The 17,662-nt window shown below is 37.9% G+C and overlaps 1 protein-coding gene across 2 annotated transcripts in view; it reads left to right on the top strand.

Annotated features, from left to right (window-relative positions):
- Positions 1 to 17,662, top strand: part of LOC126320104 (2-phosphoxylose phosphatase 1) — a 114,721-nt gene that overhangs the window by 80,517 nt on the left and 16,542 nt on the right. For both annotated transcript variants that reach the window (XM_049993755.1, XM_049993754.1), the window contains exon 5: positions 11,004 to 11,370. In XM_049993755.1, coding sequence (XP_049849712.1) covers positions 11,004 to 11,370 — 367 coding nt within the window. The remainder of the gene's footprint in view (positions 1 to 11,003; positions 11,371 to 17,662) is intronic.

Raw genomic sequence — 17,662 nt, 5'->3', positions numbered from 1 at the left:
GGTAGAACATCTGCCTAACGGGTTCGACCCTTCTGTCCTTGGTACAAATTTTCTTTTATCCATTGCTTCAATCTGCATATAAACATCATAGATGTTTGATACTTGAAATGATCTCTGGAACCAGATAGTTTCATTTGAGTAGAATAAACTTATCTACATACATGAACTAGTGATAGAAACAAATGGCACAATTGCCCCCTTATTAAAACTTTGTGCTCTGACACCACCTTATACAGGACTAAACACTTACAACAAACTAAAAGGCAAGAATATATTTAACATAGAGCTCAGTTCACTGAAATTATGACTGTCCAACTTTTTAGTAGATACATGCTACTACTGCTTAGAAGAATTTATGAAGGACAATTTGTCATTTTGAACAAACAAATATTTTTACATGTACATTTAAAAATGATACCACATTGATGAAGGACAATAAACACGTAAAAAATTTAAGTTTTCAATGTAAAAAAATTAAGACATTATGTCTTGTTGTATTATTAATTTGCTCCTATATGGGAAATTATAATTGTAAACTCATGTTAAAATTTTCATTATTTTGTACTTTATTTTCATCTGTTTAATTTCTTTACAAAAAAAGGCACTTTTTTGCGTCGTTGAAGTGTCACCTGTAAAACAAATCAGGCAATTTGAACAGTGTATGTTTTCAAACAAATAAATTACATTTACATTAAGAATCCACGAAATATTTAAGCAATTTGTATTGAGTCATATTAGCATTATTCACTAGGGTCAACACCATTCACCAAGAGAGGTTGTGTAGTGGTATGACACTGGATTCACATTCAGGATGACGGTGCTTGAAATCTCTATCCAGCCATCCAGATTTCAGTTTTCAATGGTTTTAGTTAATTGTTCAAGGCAAATGGTTCCTTTGAAAAGGATACAGTTGATTTCCTTAGCTGTCTGAGCTTGCACTCTGTCTCTAATGATCTCACCGTTATTGGGACTTTAGGTGCCTTCCGTACCACTGAGCTGTAACTTTTTCAGTTCATTCCAGTGATTCTACTTTCACACTTCTATATTTTTGCCTATCTCTTTGTTTTTTTTTTCAGTATGTTATTTATAAGTTATGAAAAGGATAGATTTATAACAACAAAAACAATTGTTGACAAAATTATTTAATAAGATAGATAAAAAATCTACCGCCAAGCAGCACACACACACACACATAAAAGACAGTTGCAACTGGCAAGCTATCTGAGACACTGGCTCCAAAAGCTTCCCAGTCACAACCATCTTTTGTGTGTGTATCCTGCCGTCACTTGAAAAAGATAGATTGCTACTAACCTTGTAGCGGGGACACTAACTCATAGACAGTGCCAACAGAAAGACTACTATACATTTACGCTTTTGGTCATTACAAGCACTGTTGAGAACTATGTACACAATATTTTTAGATTATTTTCTCTTGTTCCTTTTACTTAGCTAAATCTAAATACAAAAGCCTTCCTGAAAGTATTTATGTGCAGAGGAGCATGAGTTGGATGACAAACAGAAAAAAGAACTGAATAGAAACTTTTGAAATGAGGTTTTCCATAAGAATGCTGAGGATTGTATAGGTAGACTGGATAATCAATGCTTCGGTACTAACTGAAATCAGAAAAAAGGGCTTTATGACAAAACTTGATTAAAAGTAAGGATAGGTTGACAGGACAGTCTGAGGATGATTAATAATGGAGGGAAATGTAGAGGGTATAAATTGTAGAGGGAAACCCAGGTTTGAGTACAGTGATCAGGTTCAGCTGGATGTAAGTTTACAGCACAGAGAAGAAGAGAATTCCACAAGATAGACTAGCATGGATAGCTGCATCAAACTATTCTTTGGTCCAATGATCATAACAACAATAACAACCAACTTGTTTACATCTTTTCTTACATGCTGGTAAATATTAGTTTTTTTAAAATCTTTAACAATGTTTCATAGCATTATTAAAGTAAAGCACAGTAGCTTTGAGGTCTATAATTTGAGTTGTCATTGGCAAATTCTTTGGTCTGATGACTGTAACAACAATAACAACCAATCTATTTACATCTTTTCTTACATGCTGGTAAATATTAGTTTTTAAAATCTTTAACAATGTTTCATAGCATTATTAAAGTAAAGCACAGTAGCTTTGAGGTCTATAACTTGAGCTGTCATTGGCATTTCCTTTCCAAGATATATTAACTGCTTTACTTTTTACAAACTTCACTGTAGTCTTCCATTCATGTTCCATACACAAATAATGATGCGTAACTGGTATTTCAACTTATCTGCAGCTTTCCTTAGTAACACAGTAAGGATATTATTTGTTCCTAAAGAAGGCAAGAAGATTTATGTTTAACATTCAATTAACATCAAGGTCATTAAATATGAGTCAGTAGCTTGAATAGGACATACGAGGGGGGACCCAAAAGTAACTGGAATCGTAATGCTGCACATCATGTACTTGTAGTAGCAGGTTGTGCCACCAGAGGGTTGTAGTAGGACCTCTGCTGAGTCATTCTGCCACGTGGTGTCACCCAACAGTGAGAAGTGTGGTTTCTTTGGCAGTTCTTTGAGTGTGCATACAGTGCAGATGTGACATGAGGAAATTGCTAGTTCTTACGAACAACGTGCAGCAGTGAAGTTTTGTTTCTTACTCGGCAAGAACGCAGCAGAAACTGTTGTGATGATGATTCAGACAGCCTACAAAGACCATGCTCTTAGTAAAACGCAAGTGTATGAATAGTTTTCTCGGTTTAAAAAGGGAGAAATGGTGGTTGAAGATCAGCCCCGTTCTGGCCGACCTTCAACTGCTCAAAGCGAAGACAACAATGACAAAATCCGTGATATCATCAGTGAAGATCGACACAGGAAAATCAAACAACTCGAGAACTTATCTGGATTGTCCTGGAGCTCAATTCAGCACATCTTGACCATCAATTTGGGGATGCGGAGAGTGGCAGCAAAATTCGTGCCGAAGCTTACCGGAGATCAAAGGGATCGTCACGTTCAAGCCTGTCAAAAAGATAACTGCCTTGACCCACATGCCATATTCATCACATTTAGCACCCTTGGACTTCTTTCTATTCCCGAGGATGAAAAGAGACTTGAAAGGGAAGCGTTTTGTGGATGTGGAAGATGTAAATGTCATAAAAGTGCATCAAAGAGGATGAATTTCAAAGGTGCTTCAAACACTGGAATGAATGTTTGGACAAGTGTATCAATGCTAATGGAGAGTACTTCGAAGGAGATTAAGGTTGTATTTGAAAACAATAAAGTACATGCTTTTTAGAAAGAAATTTCCCCCCTTGTATATGGGGGAAATTGACCATGTTGTTGAAAGAACCATCGCAACATTCACCTTCATCCATTTGGAGATACTATGGAAAACCTAAATCTGGTTAACTGGACAGGGGTTTGCATCTCCCTTTCTCCAACTGCAAGTCCAGTGTCTCATCATCTCACATAGTTTGCCTACTCCATTGTTGTTTTTCAGGTTGTTTACAGGATTATTTAAGTATGACTAGGTTAATTGTTGATCCTATTAATTGATTTCCATTACATATGTAATGTGAAAGCCATCTAACACAGGGTCTAATTACATTAATGTAACCACCACCTATGTTCAACATCAATGTGCAATAACCACTCACAGATGGTAGCCAGTAGCACTAACAGTGGAGGGTATATAAAGTGTGTTGGGGGACATGGAAAACAGTTCTGTTCTTATCATAATGCGAAAACAAAGGGCTATATCTGATATCCAAAAGGGCATAAGGAAGGAAGCATTTCCAAATTGCCTAAGTTTGTAGCCTGTCTGTGTGCTACTGTGGTTGAAGTAACAATGCAAGGAAAAATGACACTCTCCAAAACTGGCACCAAGGCAGCTGGGATGCACCACAGGTGACAGAGGTGAATGATGGCTGCAGAGGTGAGTATGGCAAATAGATGTGAAATTGTTGAACAACTGACTGCCCAGGCAAATCAAGGAAAACCAACAGTGGTCCAGCAAACATTCAAATGTTACTGTGTATGGGCCTCCACAGCAAGAGCCTGGTTTGTGCACCCATGCTGGCTATTGTTCATTGGTGACAAATGCAAATTGACATCCATTGAATGGCAACAGATGGCCTTTTCAGATGAATCACATTTTATGTTCCATTGGACAGATGGCCATTGGTGTGTACAGTGTGAAACATCCGAAAGCAAACATCCTACTACAATACTACAATCATTGGAAGGGTCCAGTCTGGGGGAGGGAGCATTATGGTCTGAGGAGTGTTTTGTGGCATTTGCTGGGTGATATTGTCATTCTGGAAAGCACAATGGATCAAAAATAGTGTACATCTATCCTTGGGGGCCAAATCCACCCATACATCCAGTTTGTTTTTCCTTGGCACAATGGCATCTACAAGCAGGTTAATTCAACATGTCACATGGCTCTCAAGTAAGTACATGGTTTGAAGAGCACCAAGATGATTTTACCATTCTCCCCTGGCTGCCAAACTCCATGGATTTCAACCAAATTTAGAATACGTGAGACCGCCTAGATCAGGCTGTTCACACCATTGAGCCTCAGGTGAGAAACCTAACATAGCTGGTCATGGCACTGGAGTCAGAATGGCTTCTCATCCCTGTTGGTACCTTCCAGAACCTCACTGACTTTCTTCCCGCATGTCTTGCAGTGGTCCACGCTGCAAAAGGTTATTAAGGTTACACACAGGGTCACATTAATGTGACTGGACATCATATTCTTTTCAATGTTCTGCCACTTTTACAGACATGCAGACAATGCTGTTTTTCTTATCCTTGAATATGTATGCTGTATTTGAACTGCAGTGATTTAATTTCTGAGAACATTTTGTGTTTGGTTTGTTAAGTCTTGTTCTGTCTCACTAATTATTTTTCTCATCATATTATTTTTTCTTTGTGCCACTTTATTTGCACTTTGATTTATATTTACTGGTCAAATACTGTTTGTTCTAATTCTTTTTCCTTATTTTATGAGGTTGTATATTTATTTTTCATACATAGTGTATTGGATTAAGTTTTTTTCCTAGGTAACATTTCATATACCTCTCCAATGATGCATTTTCTTTATTTCCTCCCAGATTAGTTGCCTTGCTTATCTTTTCTGTCACAGCTCTTTGTTCTTCTGACATGTCTCCATTTTTTAGCCTTTAGCTCAACACTTATTTTCAATTGCACTTTTTTAAAAAAATACAATATTGCACTCAGCTGTAACTACTATGTGATCACTAGTGTTGAAGCTTGGGTAGGGATGATTTAATTTAATTTGATGTTTGTATCATTGTTCAGATAGACTATAATTTATTTGATATCTAGCTTTACCTGTTGTACCTGAAAAGCACTATCTTCTGTTAGAAACAATGAGCTAGGTGTTCCTTAAAACAATTTGACAGTGCTCATTAAATTCCAACAATCTTTTGCCTCTAATGTTTACTTCTATGTTTCTTAATTTAAATTTACCAATCAGTTTTAGATTTTGGTGGCTGGATACACTGGCAGTTATGGTGACATTATCATTGGTATTTGTTACTCTATTTCCATTATTTGATCATAAATATCTTTGATTTCTCATCTTTGCTGTTTGTTGTTTGAAATGAAACAATCATATGGCATTATTGGCTGGGACACCATATGTGTTATTGTCTGCAAGTCTCTCTGTGTGATGCCAGTTCAGTGACTCGCTCATCTTTGTAATGAAGATAAGATGAAATAATTAGGACAACACAGACATGTAGTCCCAAGTGAAGACAACCTCAGACCTGGCCAGGAAGCAAAACCCAGAACCCCACAATCTATAAGCAGTATTGTTAACTACTAGACCATGAACTGTGGATTTCTTACTCAAAAACAAGATAGTAATATGCCGACATGTACTGGAGACACTTTTAGTTTGATTGGTAGTACTCAGTCATTAGAATGAACCTTGTCAATCATATTGTTTTTTCGTTTGCTCTGCAAACCAATTACTATGCTACCTGAAACTAATTTTTATTTCCCAGAAAATGTAATTATAAATCTCCCATGACAATTATAAATATCCCATGACATGCAATTCCACATCTAGCTTCGCCTCTTCCACATTTTTTTTTATAGCATTTTCATATTCCATGTTCCAGTTTTAAATTTATCAGTGCAGTATACAAGGATGTTGCTGACTGTCAATCTCAGAAGCTATGCTGAAATTTACCTGTGCCTAAACCTAAGCTCCAATTCCCATAGCTGATAATATCATTCCATTTCTTTCTTCTCTACAATCATTCCTGACTATGTAAGTCATCATAGTCTAGAATAAGAAATAAAATATTTATTAAAACAATCCAAACACTTGTTATTTCTAATCAGTTACTGGTTTCACTTAAAAATTGTTATGAAACTGAGTTGAATTTGTTAACAAACAACAATATAGGCCAGATGAGGAGAAAAAACACAATTTACAGTTAGAGACATAAAGAGACATAGTAACTATATAGTTACGTTCTGTGGGGGCTTGGTAACCAGCTACAATGGAGCGGCCAGGATGTTTGGGTTTGTGAATTTTAGGAAGTAGGTAGAAGGTAGGAGTGCGAGGTGTCGGTGGGGTGAGGAGTTTGATGGAGTCAGGTGAAAGGTTTTGTAGGGGGCCTAAGGTTCTGAGGATTCCTTGAAGCTCCGCCTGGACATCAGGAATGGGATTACCTCAGCAAACTTTGTATGTAGAGTTGTCTGAAAGCTGACGCAGTCCCTCAGCCACATACTCCCGACGATCAAGTACCACTGCGTCAGCTTTCAGACAACTCTACATACAAAGTTTGCCGAGGTAATCCCATTCCTGATGTCCAGGCGGAGCTTCAAGGAATCCTCAGAACCTTAGGCCCCCTACAAAACCTTTCACCTGACTCCATCAAACTCCTCACCCCACCAACACCTCGCACTCCTACCTTCGACCTACTTCCTAAAATTCACAAACCCAAACATCCTGGCCGCCCCATTGTAGCTGGTTACCAAGCCCCCACAGAACGTATCTCTGCCTACATAGATCAGCACCTTCAACCTAACTATATAGTTAGGTATATAGATATGTCCTCTGTTTATTGAGTTGGGGGGGGGGGGGAGGATTTAATTGTAAACTGTGCAAATATTAATATCATATGTTTCCCATGAACCATGCATGCCTCAGCGATACAGATAGCCATACAGTAGGTGCAACCATATTTGAGGAGTATCTGTTGAGAGGCCAGACAAAAATGTAGTTCCTGAAGAGAGGCAGCGGCCTGTTCAATAGTTGCAGGAGCAAAAGTCTGGATGGTTGACTGATCTGGTCTTGTAACATTAACCAAAATGGCCTTGCTGTGCTGGTAGTACAAACAGCTGAGAACAAGGGGAAACTACAGCCATAATTTTTCCCAAGGGCATGCAGCTTTACTGTGTGGTTAAATGATGATGGCATCCTCTTGGGTAAAATATTCTGGAGGTAAAATAGCCTCCCCCCCCCCCCCCCCCAATTCAGATCTCTGAGCAGGATCTGCTTAGGAGGACGTTGTTATCAGGAGAAAGAAAACGTGTTCTACAGATCAGAGCATGGAATGTCAGATCCCTTAATCAGGCAGGTAGATTAGAAAATTTAAAAAGGGAAATAAATGGTTTAAAGTTAGATATAGTCAGAATTAGTGAAGTTTGGTGACAGGAGGAAAACGACTTCTGGTCAGTTGAATACAAAGTTATAAATACAGAGTCAAATAGGAGTAGTGCAGGAATAGGTTTAATAATGAATAAAAAATAGGAGCACAGGTAAGCTACTATGAACTGCATAGTGAATGCATGATCATAGGCAAGATACATACGAAATCAATGCCTACCACAGAGTACAAGTTTATATGTCAACTAGCTCCGCAAATGATGAAGAGATTGAAGAAATGTATGATGTGATAAAATAAATTATTTGGGTAGAGAAGGGCGGCTGGAATTTGACAGTAAGAAAAGGAAGGGAAGGAAAAGTAGTAGGTGAATATGGAAATGGGGTAAGGAATGAAAGAGGAAGCTGCCTGGTAGAATTTTGCTCAGAGCACAACTTAATCATAGCTAACACTTGGTTTAAGGATCACGAGAGAAGGTTGTATATCTGGGAGAAGCCTGGAGACACTGGAAGGTTTCAGATAGATTATATGATGATAAGACAGAGATTTAGGAACCAGGTGTTAAATTGTAAGACATTTCCAGGGGCAGATGTGGAGTCTGGCCACAATTTATTGGTTATGAACTGTAGATTAAAACTGAAGAAACTGCAAAAAGGTGGGAATTTCAGGAGATGGGATCTGGATAAACTGAAAGAACCAGATGTTGTAGAGAGTTTAGAGAGAGCATTAGGGAATGATTGACAAGAACAGGGGAAAGACTTACAGTATGAGAAGAATGGGTAGCTTTGAGAGTCAAAATAGTGAAGGCACCAGAGGATCAAGTAGGTAAAAAGATGAGGAATAGTAGAAATCCTTGGGTAAGACAAGAGATATTGAGTTTAATTCATGAAAAGAGAAAATATAAAAATACAGTAAATGAAGCCGGCCATAAGAAATACAAACATCTCAAAAATAAGACTGACAGAAAATGCAAAATGGCTAAGCAGGGATGGCTAGAGGACAAATGTAAGGATGTAGAGGCATGTATCACTAGGGGTAAGATAGATACTACCTACAGGAAAATTAAAGAGATCTTTGGAGAAAAGAGAACCACCTGCATGAATATCAAGAGGTCATTTGGAAAACCAGTTCTAAGCAAAGAAGGAAAAGCAGAAAGGTGGAAGGAGTATATAGAGGGTCTATACAAGGGGGATATACTTGAGGGTAATATTATGGAAATGGAAGAGGACGTAGATGGAGATGAAATATGAGATATGATACTGCGTGAAGAATTTGACAGAGCATTTAAAGACCTAAGTTGAAACAAGGCCCTGGGAGTAGACAGCATTCCATTAGAACTACTGATAGCCTTGGGAGAGCCAGCCCTGACAAAACTCTACCATCTGCTGAGCAAGATGTATGAGTCAGGTGAAATACCCTCAGACTTCAAGAAGAATATAATAATTTCAATCTCAAAGAAAGCAGGTGTTGACAGGCGTGAAAATTACTGAACTATCAGTTTAAATACCAACACAAATTCTTTACTACCCAATGGAAAAACTGATGGAAGCTGAGCTCAGGGAAGATCAGTTTGGAGTCCATAGAAATGTTGGAACCTGCAAGGCAATAGTGACGCTATGACTTCTCTTAGAAGATAGATTAAGGAAAGGCAAACCTATGTTTCTAGCATTTGTAGACTTAGAGAAATCTTTTGAAAATTCTGACTGGGATACTCTCTTTCAAATTCTGAAAGGGTCAGGTGTCAAATACAGGGAGAAAAAGGTTATTCACAATTTGTACAGAAACCAGATGGTAGTTATAAGAGTTGGGTGGCATGAAAGAGAAACAGTGGTTGGGAAGCGATTGAGATGAGGTTGTAGCCTATCCCTGATGTTATTCAATCTGTGTATTGAGCAAGCAATAAAGGAAACAAAAGAAAAATTTGGAGTAGGAATTAAAATCCAGGGAGAAGAAATAAAAACTTTGGGATTTGCTGATGACATTGTAATTATGTCAAAGACGGCAAAGGACTTGAAACAGCAGTTGAACGGAGTGGACAATGTCTTGAAAGGATGATATAAGATAAACATCAACGAAAGCAAAACAAGGATAATGGAATGTAGCCAAATTAAATCAGGTGATGCTGAGAATTAGATTAGGAAGTGAGACACTTAAAGTAATAAATGAGTTTTGCTATTTGGGAAACAAAATAACTGATGATGGTCGAAGTAGAGAGCATATAAAATGTAGACTGGCTGTGGCAAGGAAAGCATTTATGAAGAAGAGAAATTTCTTACCTGTTTCTGAAAGTATCTGTATGGTGTGTAGTCATGTATAGAAGTGAAACAAGGATGGTAAATAATTTAAACAAGAAGAGAATAGAAGCTTCTGAAATGTGGTGCTACAGAAAAATGTTGAAGATTAGATGGGTAGACCACATAACTAGTGAGTAGGTATTGAATAGAATTGGGGTGAAGAGGAATTTGTGGCACAACTTGAGTAGAAGAAGGGGTCGGTTGGTAGGACACATTATGATGTATCAAGGGATTGGAGGGAAGCTTGGAGGGTAAAAATCATAGAGGGAGACCAAGCAATGAATACACTAAGCAGATTCAGAAGGATGTAGGTTGCAGTAGTTACTTGGAGATGAAGAGGCTTGCACAGGATAGAGTAGCATGGAAAACTGCATCAAACCAGTCTCTGGACTGAAGATCACAACAATGACAACAACAACAATGTTGTTGGTTTTTTAACTGATACAGACTCCTCATCGTCAGGAATTAAGCATACATGACCTGTTCACTTTGTAATGAAAATTGACAGAGTGAACCACAAATTGCAGAAATGGTTTTCATAATGAAAATGTCAAACAAACAACCCATATCTTACAAAAACTCTTGAACATTAGAATTTAAATTAATTAAAAAATCTTAATGTGAGGACAAGAAAATTTCTGTGTTCAGATGTTGCAGTGAAGAAAAAAATGACTCCAAATCTTGATAATAAAACATAGAAGGCACAGAAATTGAACTAAAAACCTAGATATAAATTCTGGAGTATTTTTAATAATGAGAAACATTTTCCTCATCAGGTAAGTTTCTTCCACTAGCATTTCCTACAAGTGGAATTCTTATCTTGACATTTTTCATGTTTATTTTTCTTGAATTTAAGTAATATTTTTGATGTGTTAATCACCTTTTACTTGTTACTGGGGAGATCTGGAAATGATCTTTCATAATATTGAGATGTCCGGAAATCATAAGTTTATCTTTCCTGTTATTATTAGACCATTTGTGAATTTTGTTCTTGATTAGTAATTGTACGTTATGTGCGTTTCCATACCAATATAACAGCTAACACTCACAAAATGTTGATACCTACCTTTACTCCAGGCGAACCGTGCAGAGTACTCTGGCTTTTCTTGCGGGGCTGTTGCCACCAGAGGATCTGCAGAAAGCTGTGCTACATGAGTCACAGTCACTAGCATTTTGCTTCAATGACTGTGCGTGTGCAGCAGCCGAACAGCTCCGCCGAGGTCAGACGGCAGCCGGGGTGGCACATCTGCACTCCCACCCAGCTGTTGCACGGCTTGTCAAACAGGCAGCAGCTGTAGCTCTGGAGCGGCCACCAGGTGGGGGTACAGGGCCTGAGAAGGAGCCCGACACAGACCCTCGTCTGCTCCAAGATGCTCTTCTGACTTACGTGTGTCATGCAGCTCCTCTACCTTGCGTTGATGATTCTTGCTTGCGCATGGAACAAGTAAGTCTTCTCATCACTTTGCATCTGTGTCACAGTTTCTGCTGTGCATGAAAATTTTGGCAGTGGAAACATTTTCTTTTTGTCATCATCATAAAATAGTTAGATATTGATAAATACCTGTGTTGTGACTCTGTCCTGAATGGAAAACACTCTAATATATTGTTTTATATTTGTTTCACTCTTATGCAGAAACTAATTTAAAGATGACATTATTTATACAGTTCTGCTGTGATTGTTGTACAGTGTGATTACATCCTGATGGCTTGCATAAACCATGAAAATGCCTCTAGATATATTCAACAGATAAATTAGTCTGATGGTTTAAAAATAGTATTTAGCTGACATGTTTCTGAGTTACTAATAGATAACAACACAGGTAACAACATTTTGAATAACATAATTTGGTTCTCCATCTTGTTCAATTGAAGCTTACTTTGACTGTGGTATGTGGCTTAATACTGCATGAATATGATGTGGTAATTGTATGTTGATAATTACCTGTCACCTTGCATCCTTTATTTGATCTCTCAAGGTGGCGCATACAGAAAAAATATTGAGAAGAAGAAAAAATGACGTAGGTTTTAAAATTACAGTGGGAGAATAAGGAAAGTGACTAAAGCAGAAGAAGACTCAAAAATAACACAGCAACTGTTTTGAGACAGTAATTAAGATAACAGGCAGCCAAGTTCCAATGTGGCTTTAAAATACTGGGACATGATCTCTCTAGGAATTATAATATGGAGGGTCCAAGCCCAGGGTTATGGGTGAAGATCCCAACCAGATCTACAGCAAAGACAATGGACTTCAGTGTGGTGTTGATAAATAGCAGAGGCAAACGTGTAATGCCTGTACTCCATTGGAATAACTACAAAAGTTGTCTGACTCCATGTCAGGGAAGCCTAATTTGAAACTGGCAGAAGGTTATAAAATGCCTTTGGGTACAGTGAACCTATTGTCTAAACAGCCTATAACAATGGTTGTGTGAATGAGACATCAAGAAATGCTAAGGCATCCCTTTGAACCGATGTGCAGTTCCCACTGTCTGGAGGATCTGGGGGAATAGCACGAAAGTTGCTATCAGAAATGTGAAGATTTTAAATGGTAAGACAGAAGAACTGATTGAGTACATGGAGAAGAAAGAAATGGCAATGATCGGAGTGAGTTAGGCAGAATGGGAGACTATAAGTAAGAAAGAATTGAGGAAAGGGTGCAGAGTATATTGGAGTAAAGGAAAAGTGGACAAATGTATTTGGTTTCATACTGGGAGAAGGTTTAGTTCAATACATAGAAAAAAGTTGACCAGGCTAGTGACAGAATAAGTGAAGTTAGACTTGTACTAGAGAATGGAGCAAAAGAATTTATACAGATCTATGCTCCTCAATCAGGAGAGGTAAATGAATACCTGGAAGAGTTTTTAGGAGAACTGGAAATCAGTACGGAAGACAGAGGAGATGGGAGATATAAATGCACATATAGGAACCAAGAGTCAAGGGAAGGAGGAAAGACTTTGCCTCTTTAAATGCAGTAACAAGAATTCCTAAGGAAATTTGTTAATAGACTTTTCCAGAAGAAACATATTAATTGATGGAAACACGTGGTTTAGAAAAAAGAACTCAAAAAATATAACAAGTTATGGATGGTGAGAGAAAAAGACCATGACAATGACCTTTTCTGGTGGAGAAGGAGGACTGTAGACAGCTGGAAGATATGATAGCAATGCCAAGTGATGAAGAGCAAAGTAAGATGGAAAACTCACAAAGTTAACAGAAAAAGGTAAAGAAAAATAAACACATGGAAGTTAAATGAGAAGAAAAAGTTCCAATAAGATTTGAAGAAAAGAATTCCCAAAACAAAATAAGTAGTATAGAAAAGGAATGGATGTGTTTTAGAAATGGTTTTGTAAAGTGTACAGCAAACACCTGTGAAAGATTGCCAAGAAGAAAGAGAGGAAAGGACACCTCTTGGTGGAAAAATGGGTAAAGGAAGCAGCTAAAGAGAATCAAATGGCTTGGAGGAAGTGGATAGGCAGTAAAAGTACTGAAATAGAGCAAAAATATAAAGAAGACAAACATGTGCATAAAATATGGCACAAGAAGGGAAGAAGAAGAACTGAGAAAGTTTCACTGAATCTTTACAAAAGGCTGTTAAGGGAAGTAGAAATGTTTTGTATACATTGATAAATTACAGATTTAAAAGCAGAGAAGACGCAAAACTTGTTAAATCAGAGGCAGGACAGATGTTGATGCAGATGTGCTAAAATAGGAAGAATACTCCACAAAATTCCTAAATATTGAATACAGTGAGCTAGTAGACAAGGAGGAAGAAGAAGACATGCTGGAAGAAGAAGAACAAGAAATGGGGATATCTGTGTTAGAATATAGGAAGTCATATTGAAGATGAGTGTAAAGCAGTGGGAGTGGATGAGGTGATCATAGAAATGATAACAGCTGCAGGGTCAGTATAGCTGAATGCTGTGCAGACTATTTATTTGTAAGAAGAAAAAAGCAACACCAGATGAATGAAAAACTGTCCTCATATTTTAGAAAGGTGATAAGAAAAAAAGTAATAACTATAGTGGGATTGCCCTATTGCATGTGCAGCTAAGAGCTTTCAGGGAGTATCAGAAGAAGGACTGAAGAAGAAACTAGAAGAATGATGGAAGAAGAACAGTATGGGACCAGGAAAGAGAGTTCAATGATTTACCTGATCTTTACATTAAGATATTTAATGGAGAAAAGAAGAGATTTTGGAAAAGGCCTAGTTATGACTGTTATTGATATTGAAGAAGCCTATGACAATGTGCCAAGATGGCTGGGCTGGAAAACATTAAAAGATTAATAAGTTAATAAAGTGGAAGTGGGAATGATAAGAGCTACACAAAAATGTGTTAAGATAGTAAAGACGAGAATGGGAGAAACAAAAGGGGTTAATGTTGAAAGGAGTATATAACAAGGAAGTCTGCTCTCTTTATATTATTCATCATAGTCATTGTCAAAATGAGAGATGTAACAAAAGCCTCATTGTCTGCAGACAACAAAGTGATACAGGATGATGATGAAATGAAAGTACAAAGGCAAGTAGATGTATGAAACCAAGAGATAGAAAAATTTGAAGTTGGAGTAAATCCAGTGAAAAGCAAAACAGTGATTATGACAAGGGGAAATAGGAAGGAAGAGGAAAGATAAAACTGTATGGAATAATTCTGGATATGGTCAAAATTTTCAAGTAGTTAGGAAGTTTGCATTCAGTGTGTACACCTGAGGGCCTCATTCATCATGTTGAAGAGGCTATTCTGGCAGTCACTGAAGAAACAGGGTGCAACCAGCTGCAGATTGTGGTGCATGTTGGAACAAATATCTGAGCTCCAAGGTCAATCTTGGGTCATTTCAGTGACTGGCAGAGAAGGTTGAGAAGGTCAGTCTTGCACATGGAATTTCAATGAAGCTCACAATCTGCAGCATTGTCCCCAGAATTGATTGTGACCCTTTGATTCTGAGTCAAGGGGAAGGACTGAACCAGAGACTTTGAAGCTTCTGTTGCAAGCTAGGTTGCAACTTCCTGGACTTGTGCCGTAGAGCTGAGAAATATAGGGTCCCACTAAATGGTCAGGTGTGCACTACACATCAGGGGCTGTTATGTGGGTAGCTGAATGTGTGTGGAGTGCACACAAGGTTTTTTTTTTAGGTTAGGTGACTCTCCATCCAATCCAGATAATGACAGCTATAGGAAACCTAGAAGTATCACTGTAGGATAAGAAAGCAGTACCTCCCACAGGTAAATAAAATCCTACTGGTTAGCTGCTGAACCATTCGCAACAAATCCCAGAGTTTGAAAGCAGTAAAGCTCACATACTACTAGGTACAGAAAGCAGGTTGAAACCTGAAATCAATACCCATGATATTTTTGGGGAAAATTTAAGCTTGTATAGGAAGGGTAGGCAAATGGAAAATGGAGGTGGTGTATTTGTCGCAGTAAACAAGAAACTGAAATCCACTGAGGTAGAATTTGAAACTGCATGTGAGATTGTTTGGGCAAGACTCAGTATCCGAAATTGGCATAAAATGATAATTGGATTTTTCTGTCTGCCACCAGACTCATCTCCTGATGTAACTGATAACTTTAGAGAAAACCCCAGTTCACTTGTAAGTAAGTTCCCAAATCATAAAGTAATCATCGGCAGAGACTTCAGTCATCCAACAATCAGTTAGGAAAATTACAATTTTGGTAGTGTTGGGTGTTATAAGCCATCCTGTGAAGTGTTACTTAACATTTTCTCTGAAAACTACTAGATCAGATGGTTAGGAACCCCACTCATGATGGAAATATATTGGACCTAATGGTAACATACACATCTGCCCTCTTTGAGTGTGTCTATATCGAAACTGGTATCAGCGACCATGATGCGGTTGCGATGACAATGCTTACCAAAGTACAAAGGACAACTATAAGAAGCCGTATATCTATATCTATCTCCAGTAAATAAAATAGAAAGAAACTTCCACATGGGAAAAATAATTTAAAAACAAAGATTCCAAGACTTACCAAGCGGGAAAGTGCCGGCAGACAGGCACAATGATTGAAAAAGTGTTGGTTTGAGGTGAGCTATGTTGATCCTGTGCTGAACTTAGGTTGGTGAACAACAATGGGTGCCTGTCTGCTGGCGCTTTCCCACTTGGTAAGTCTTGGAATCTTTGTTTTTAATATATCTATCTCCAGTAAATTAGATAAAAGAATCACTAGTGTCATATCTGACTTAGGAACTTGAAACATTAAACAAAGGGCAGGAGCATGTAGAGAAACTATGGCTCAAATTTAAAAGAATAATTTAGCATGCACTGGATAGAGATTTATCCAGTAGAACAGTTCTAATGGAAGGGAGCCTCCATGGTATACAGTCAGTGTAAAGAAACTTCTAAAGAAACAGAGATTACTGATTCATCGGTGTAAAACAAAGAATAACGCTATTGATAGGGAAAGATACTGAATGAAATGCGTTTGGTTATCAAGAGAGTAATGCAAGAATCCTTTGATACTACTGTAGCAGAATAATGTCAAATGATCTTTCACAAAGCATAAAGAAATTCTGGTCATATGTACAGGTATACGTCCAGTCCCTTGTGAACGAGACAGGAACTGAAATTGAGGATAGCAAATGAAAAGCTGAAATGCTTAACTCCATTTTCAAAAGTCTCTTTACACAGGAAAACCTGAGACTAGCCCCAATTTATTCCTCATACCACTGAAAAGATGAGTGAGATAATTATTAGTGTCAGTGGTGTTGTGAAACAGCTGAAATTGTTAAAACTGAACAAAGCTCCAGGACCCAATAGAATTCCTATCAGATTCTATACTGAATTTTCCCTCTTGTAACTATAATCTGTCTTGGATCCCGTGCACAAAATACCATGCCCAGTTCTTGGAAAAAAGCACAAGCCACACCCATCCATAAGAATGGTAGTAGAAAGTGATCTGCAAAACTGTCGTCCAATATCCTTGATATTGATTTGTTGTAGAATCTTGGAACATATTCTGAGCTCAAACATAACGAGGCATCTCAAACAGAATGACTTCCTCCATGCCAATGAGCATTTATTCCAAAAACATTGATCATGCAAAACCCAACTTGCACTTTTCTCACTTTACATACTGAAAGCTTTGGATCAAGGCAGTCAGGTAGATGCAGTATTTCTTGATTTCCAAAATGCAATTGACTCAGTATCACACCTATGCTTATTGTTAAAAGTATAACCATACGGGGCATCAAGTGAAATTTCTGAAGTGAAATTTGTGACTGGATTGAGAAGTTTTTGCTAGGGAGGACACAGCCCATTAATTTAGATGGAGAATCATTGTCAGATGTAGAAGTACCTTTGGATGTGCCCCAGGGACCTGAGTTGGGACTCTTGCTGTTCATGTTGTATGTTAATGACCTTGCAGACAATATTAACAGTAACCTCAGGATTTTTGCAGATTATGCTGTTATCTGTAATGAAGTATTTTCTGAAAGAAGCTGCATAAATATTCAGTCAGATCTTGATAAGATTTCAAAGTGATGCAAAGATTGACAACTTGCTTTAAATGCTCAGAAATGTAAAATAGTGCACTTCAAAAAATGAAAAAAATGTAGACTCCTATGAGTGTAATATCAATGAGTCACTGTTGGAATTGATCAACTCATAAAAATTCCTGGGTGTAGCACTCATACTCTCAGTAGTGGATAAGGCAGGTGGTAGATTTCTGTTTATTGGTAGAATACTGGGGAAGTGCAATCAGTCTACAAAGGAGATCGCTT

The sequence above is a fragment of the Schistocerca gregaria genome, chromosome 2, assembly GCF_023897955.1.
Source record: "Schistocerca gregaria isolate iqSchGreg1 chromosome 2, iqSchGreg1.2, whole genome shotgun sequence".
NCBI lineage: Eukaryota > Metazoa > Arthropoda > Insecta > Orthoptera > Acrididae > Schistocerca > Schistocerca gregaria.
This window is presented reverse-complemented; position numbering and strand designations above follow the sequence as displayed.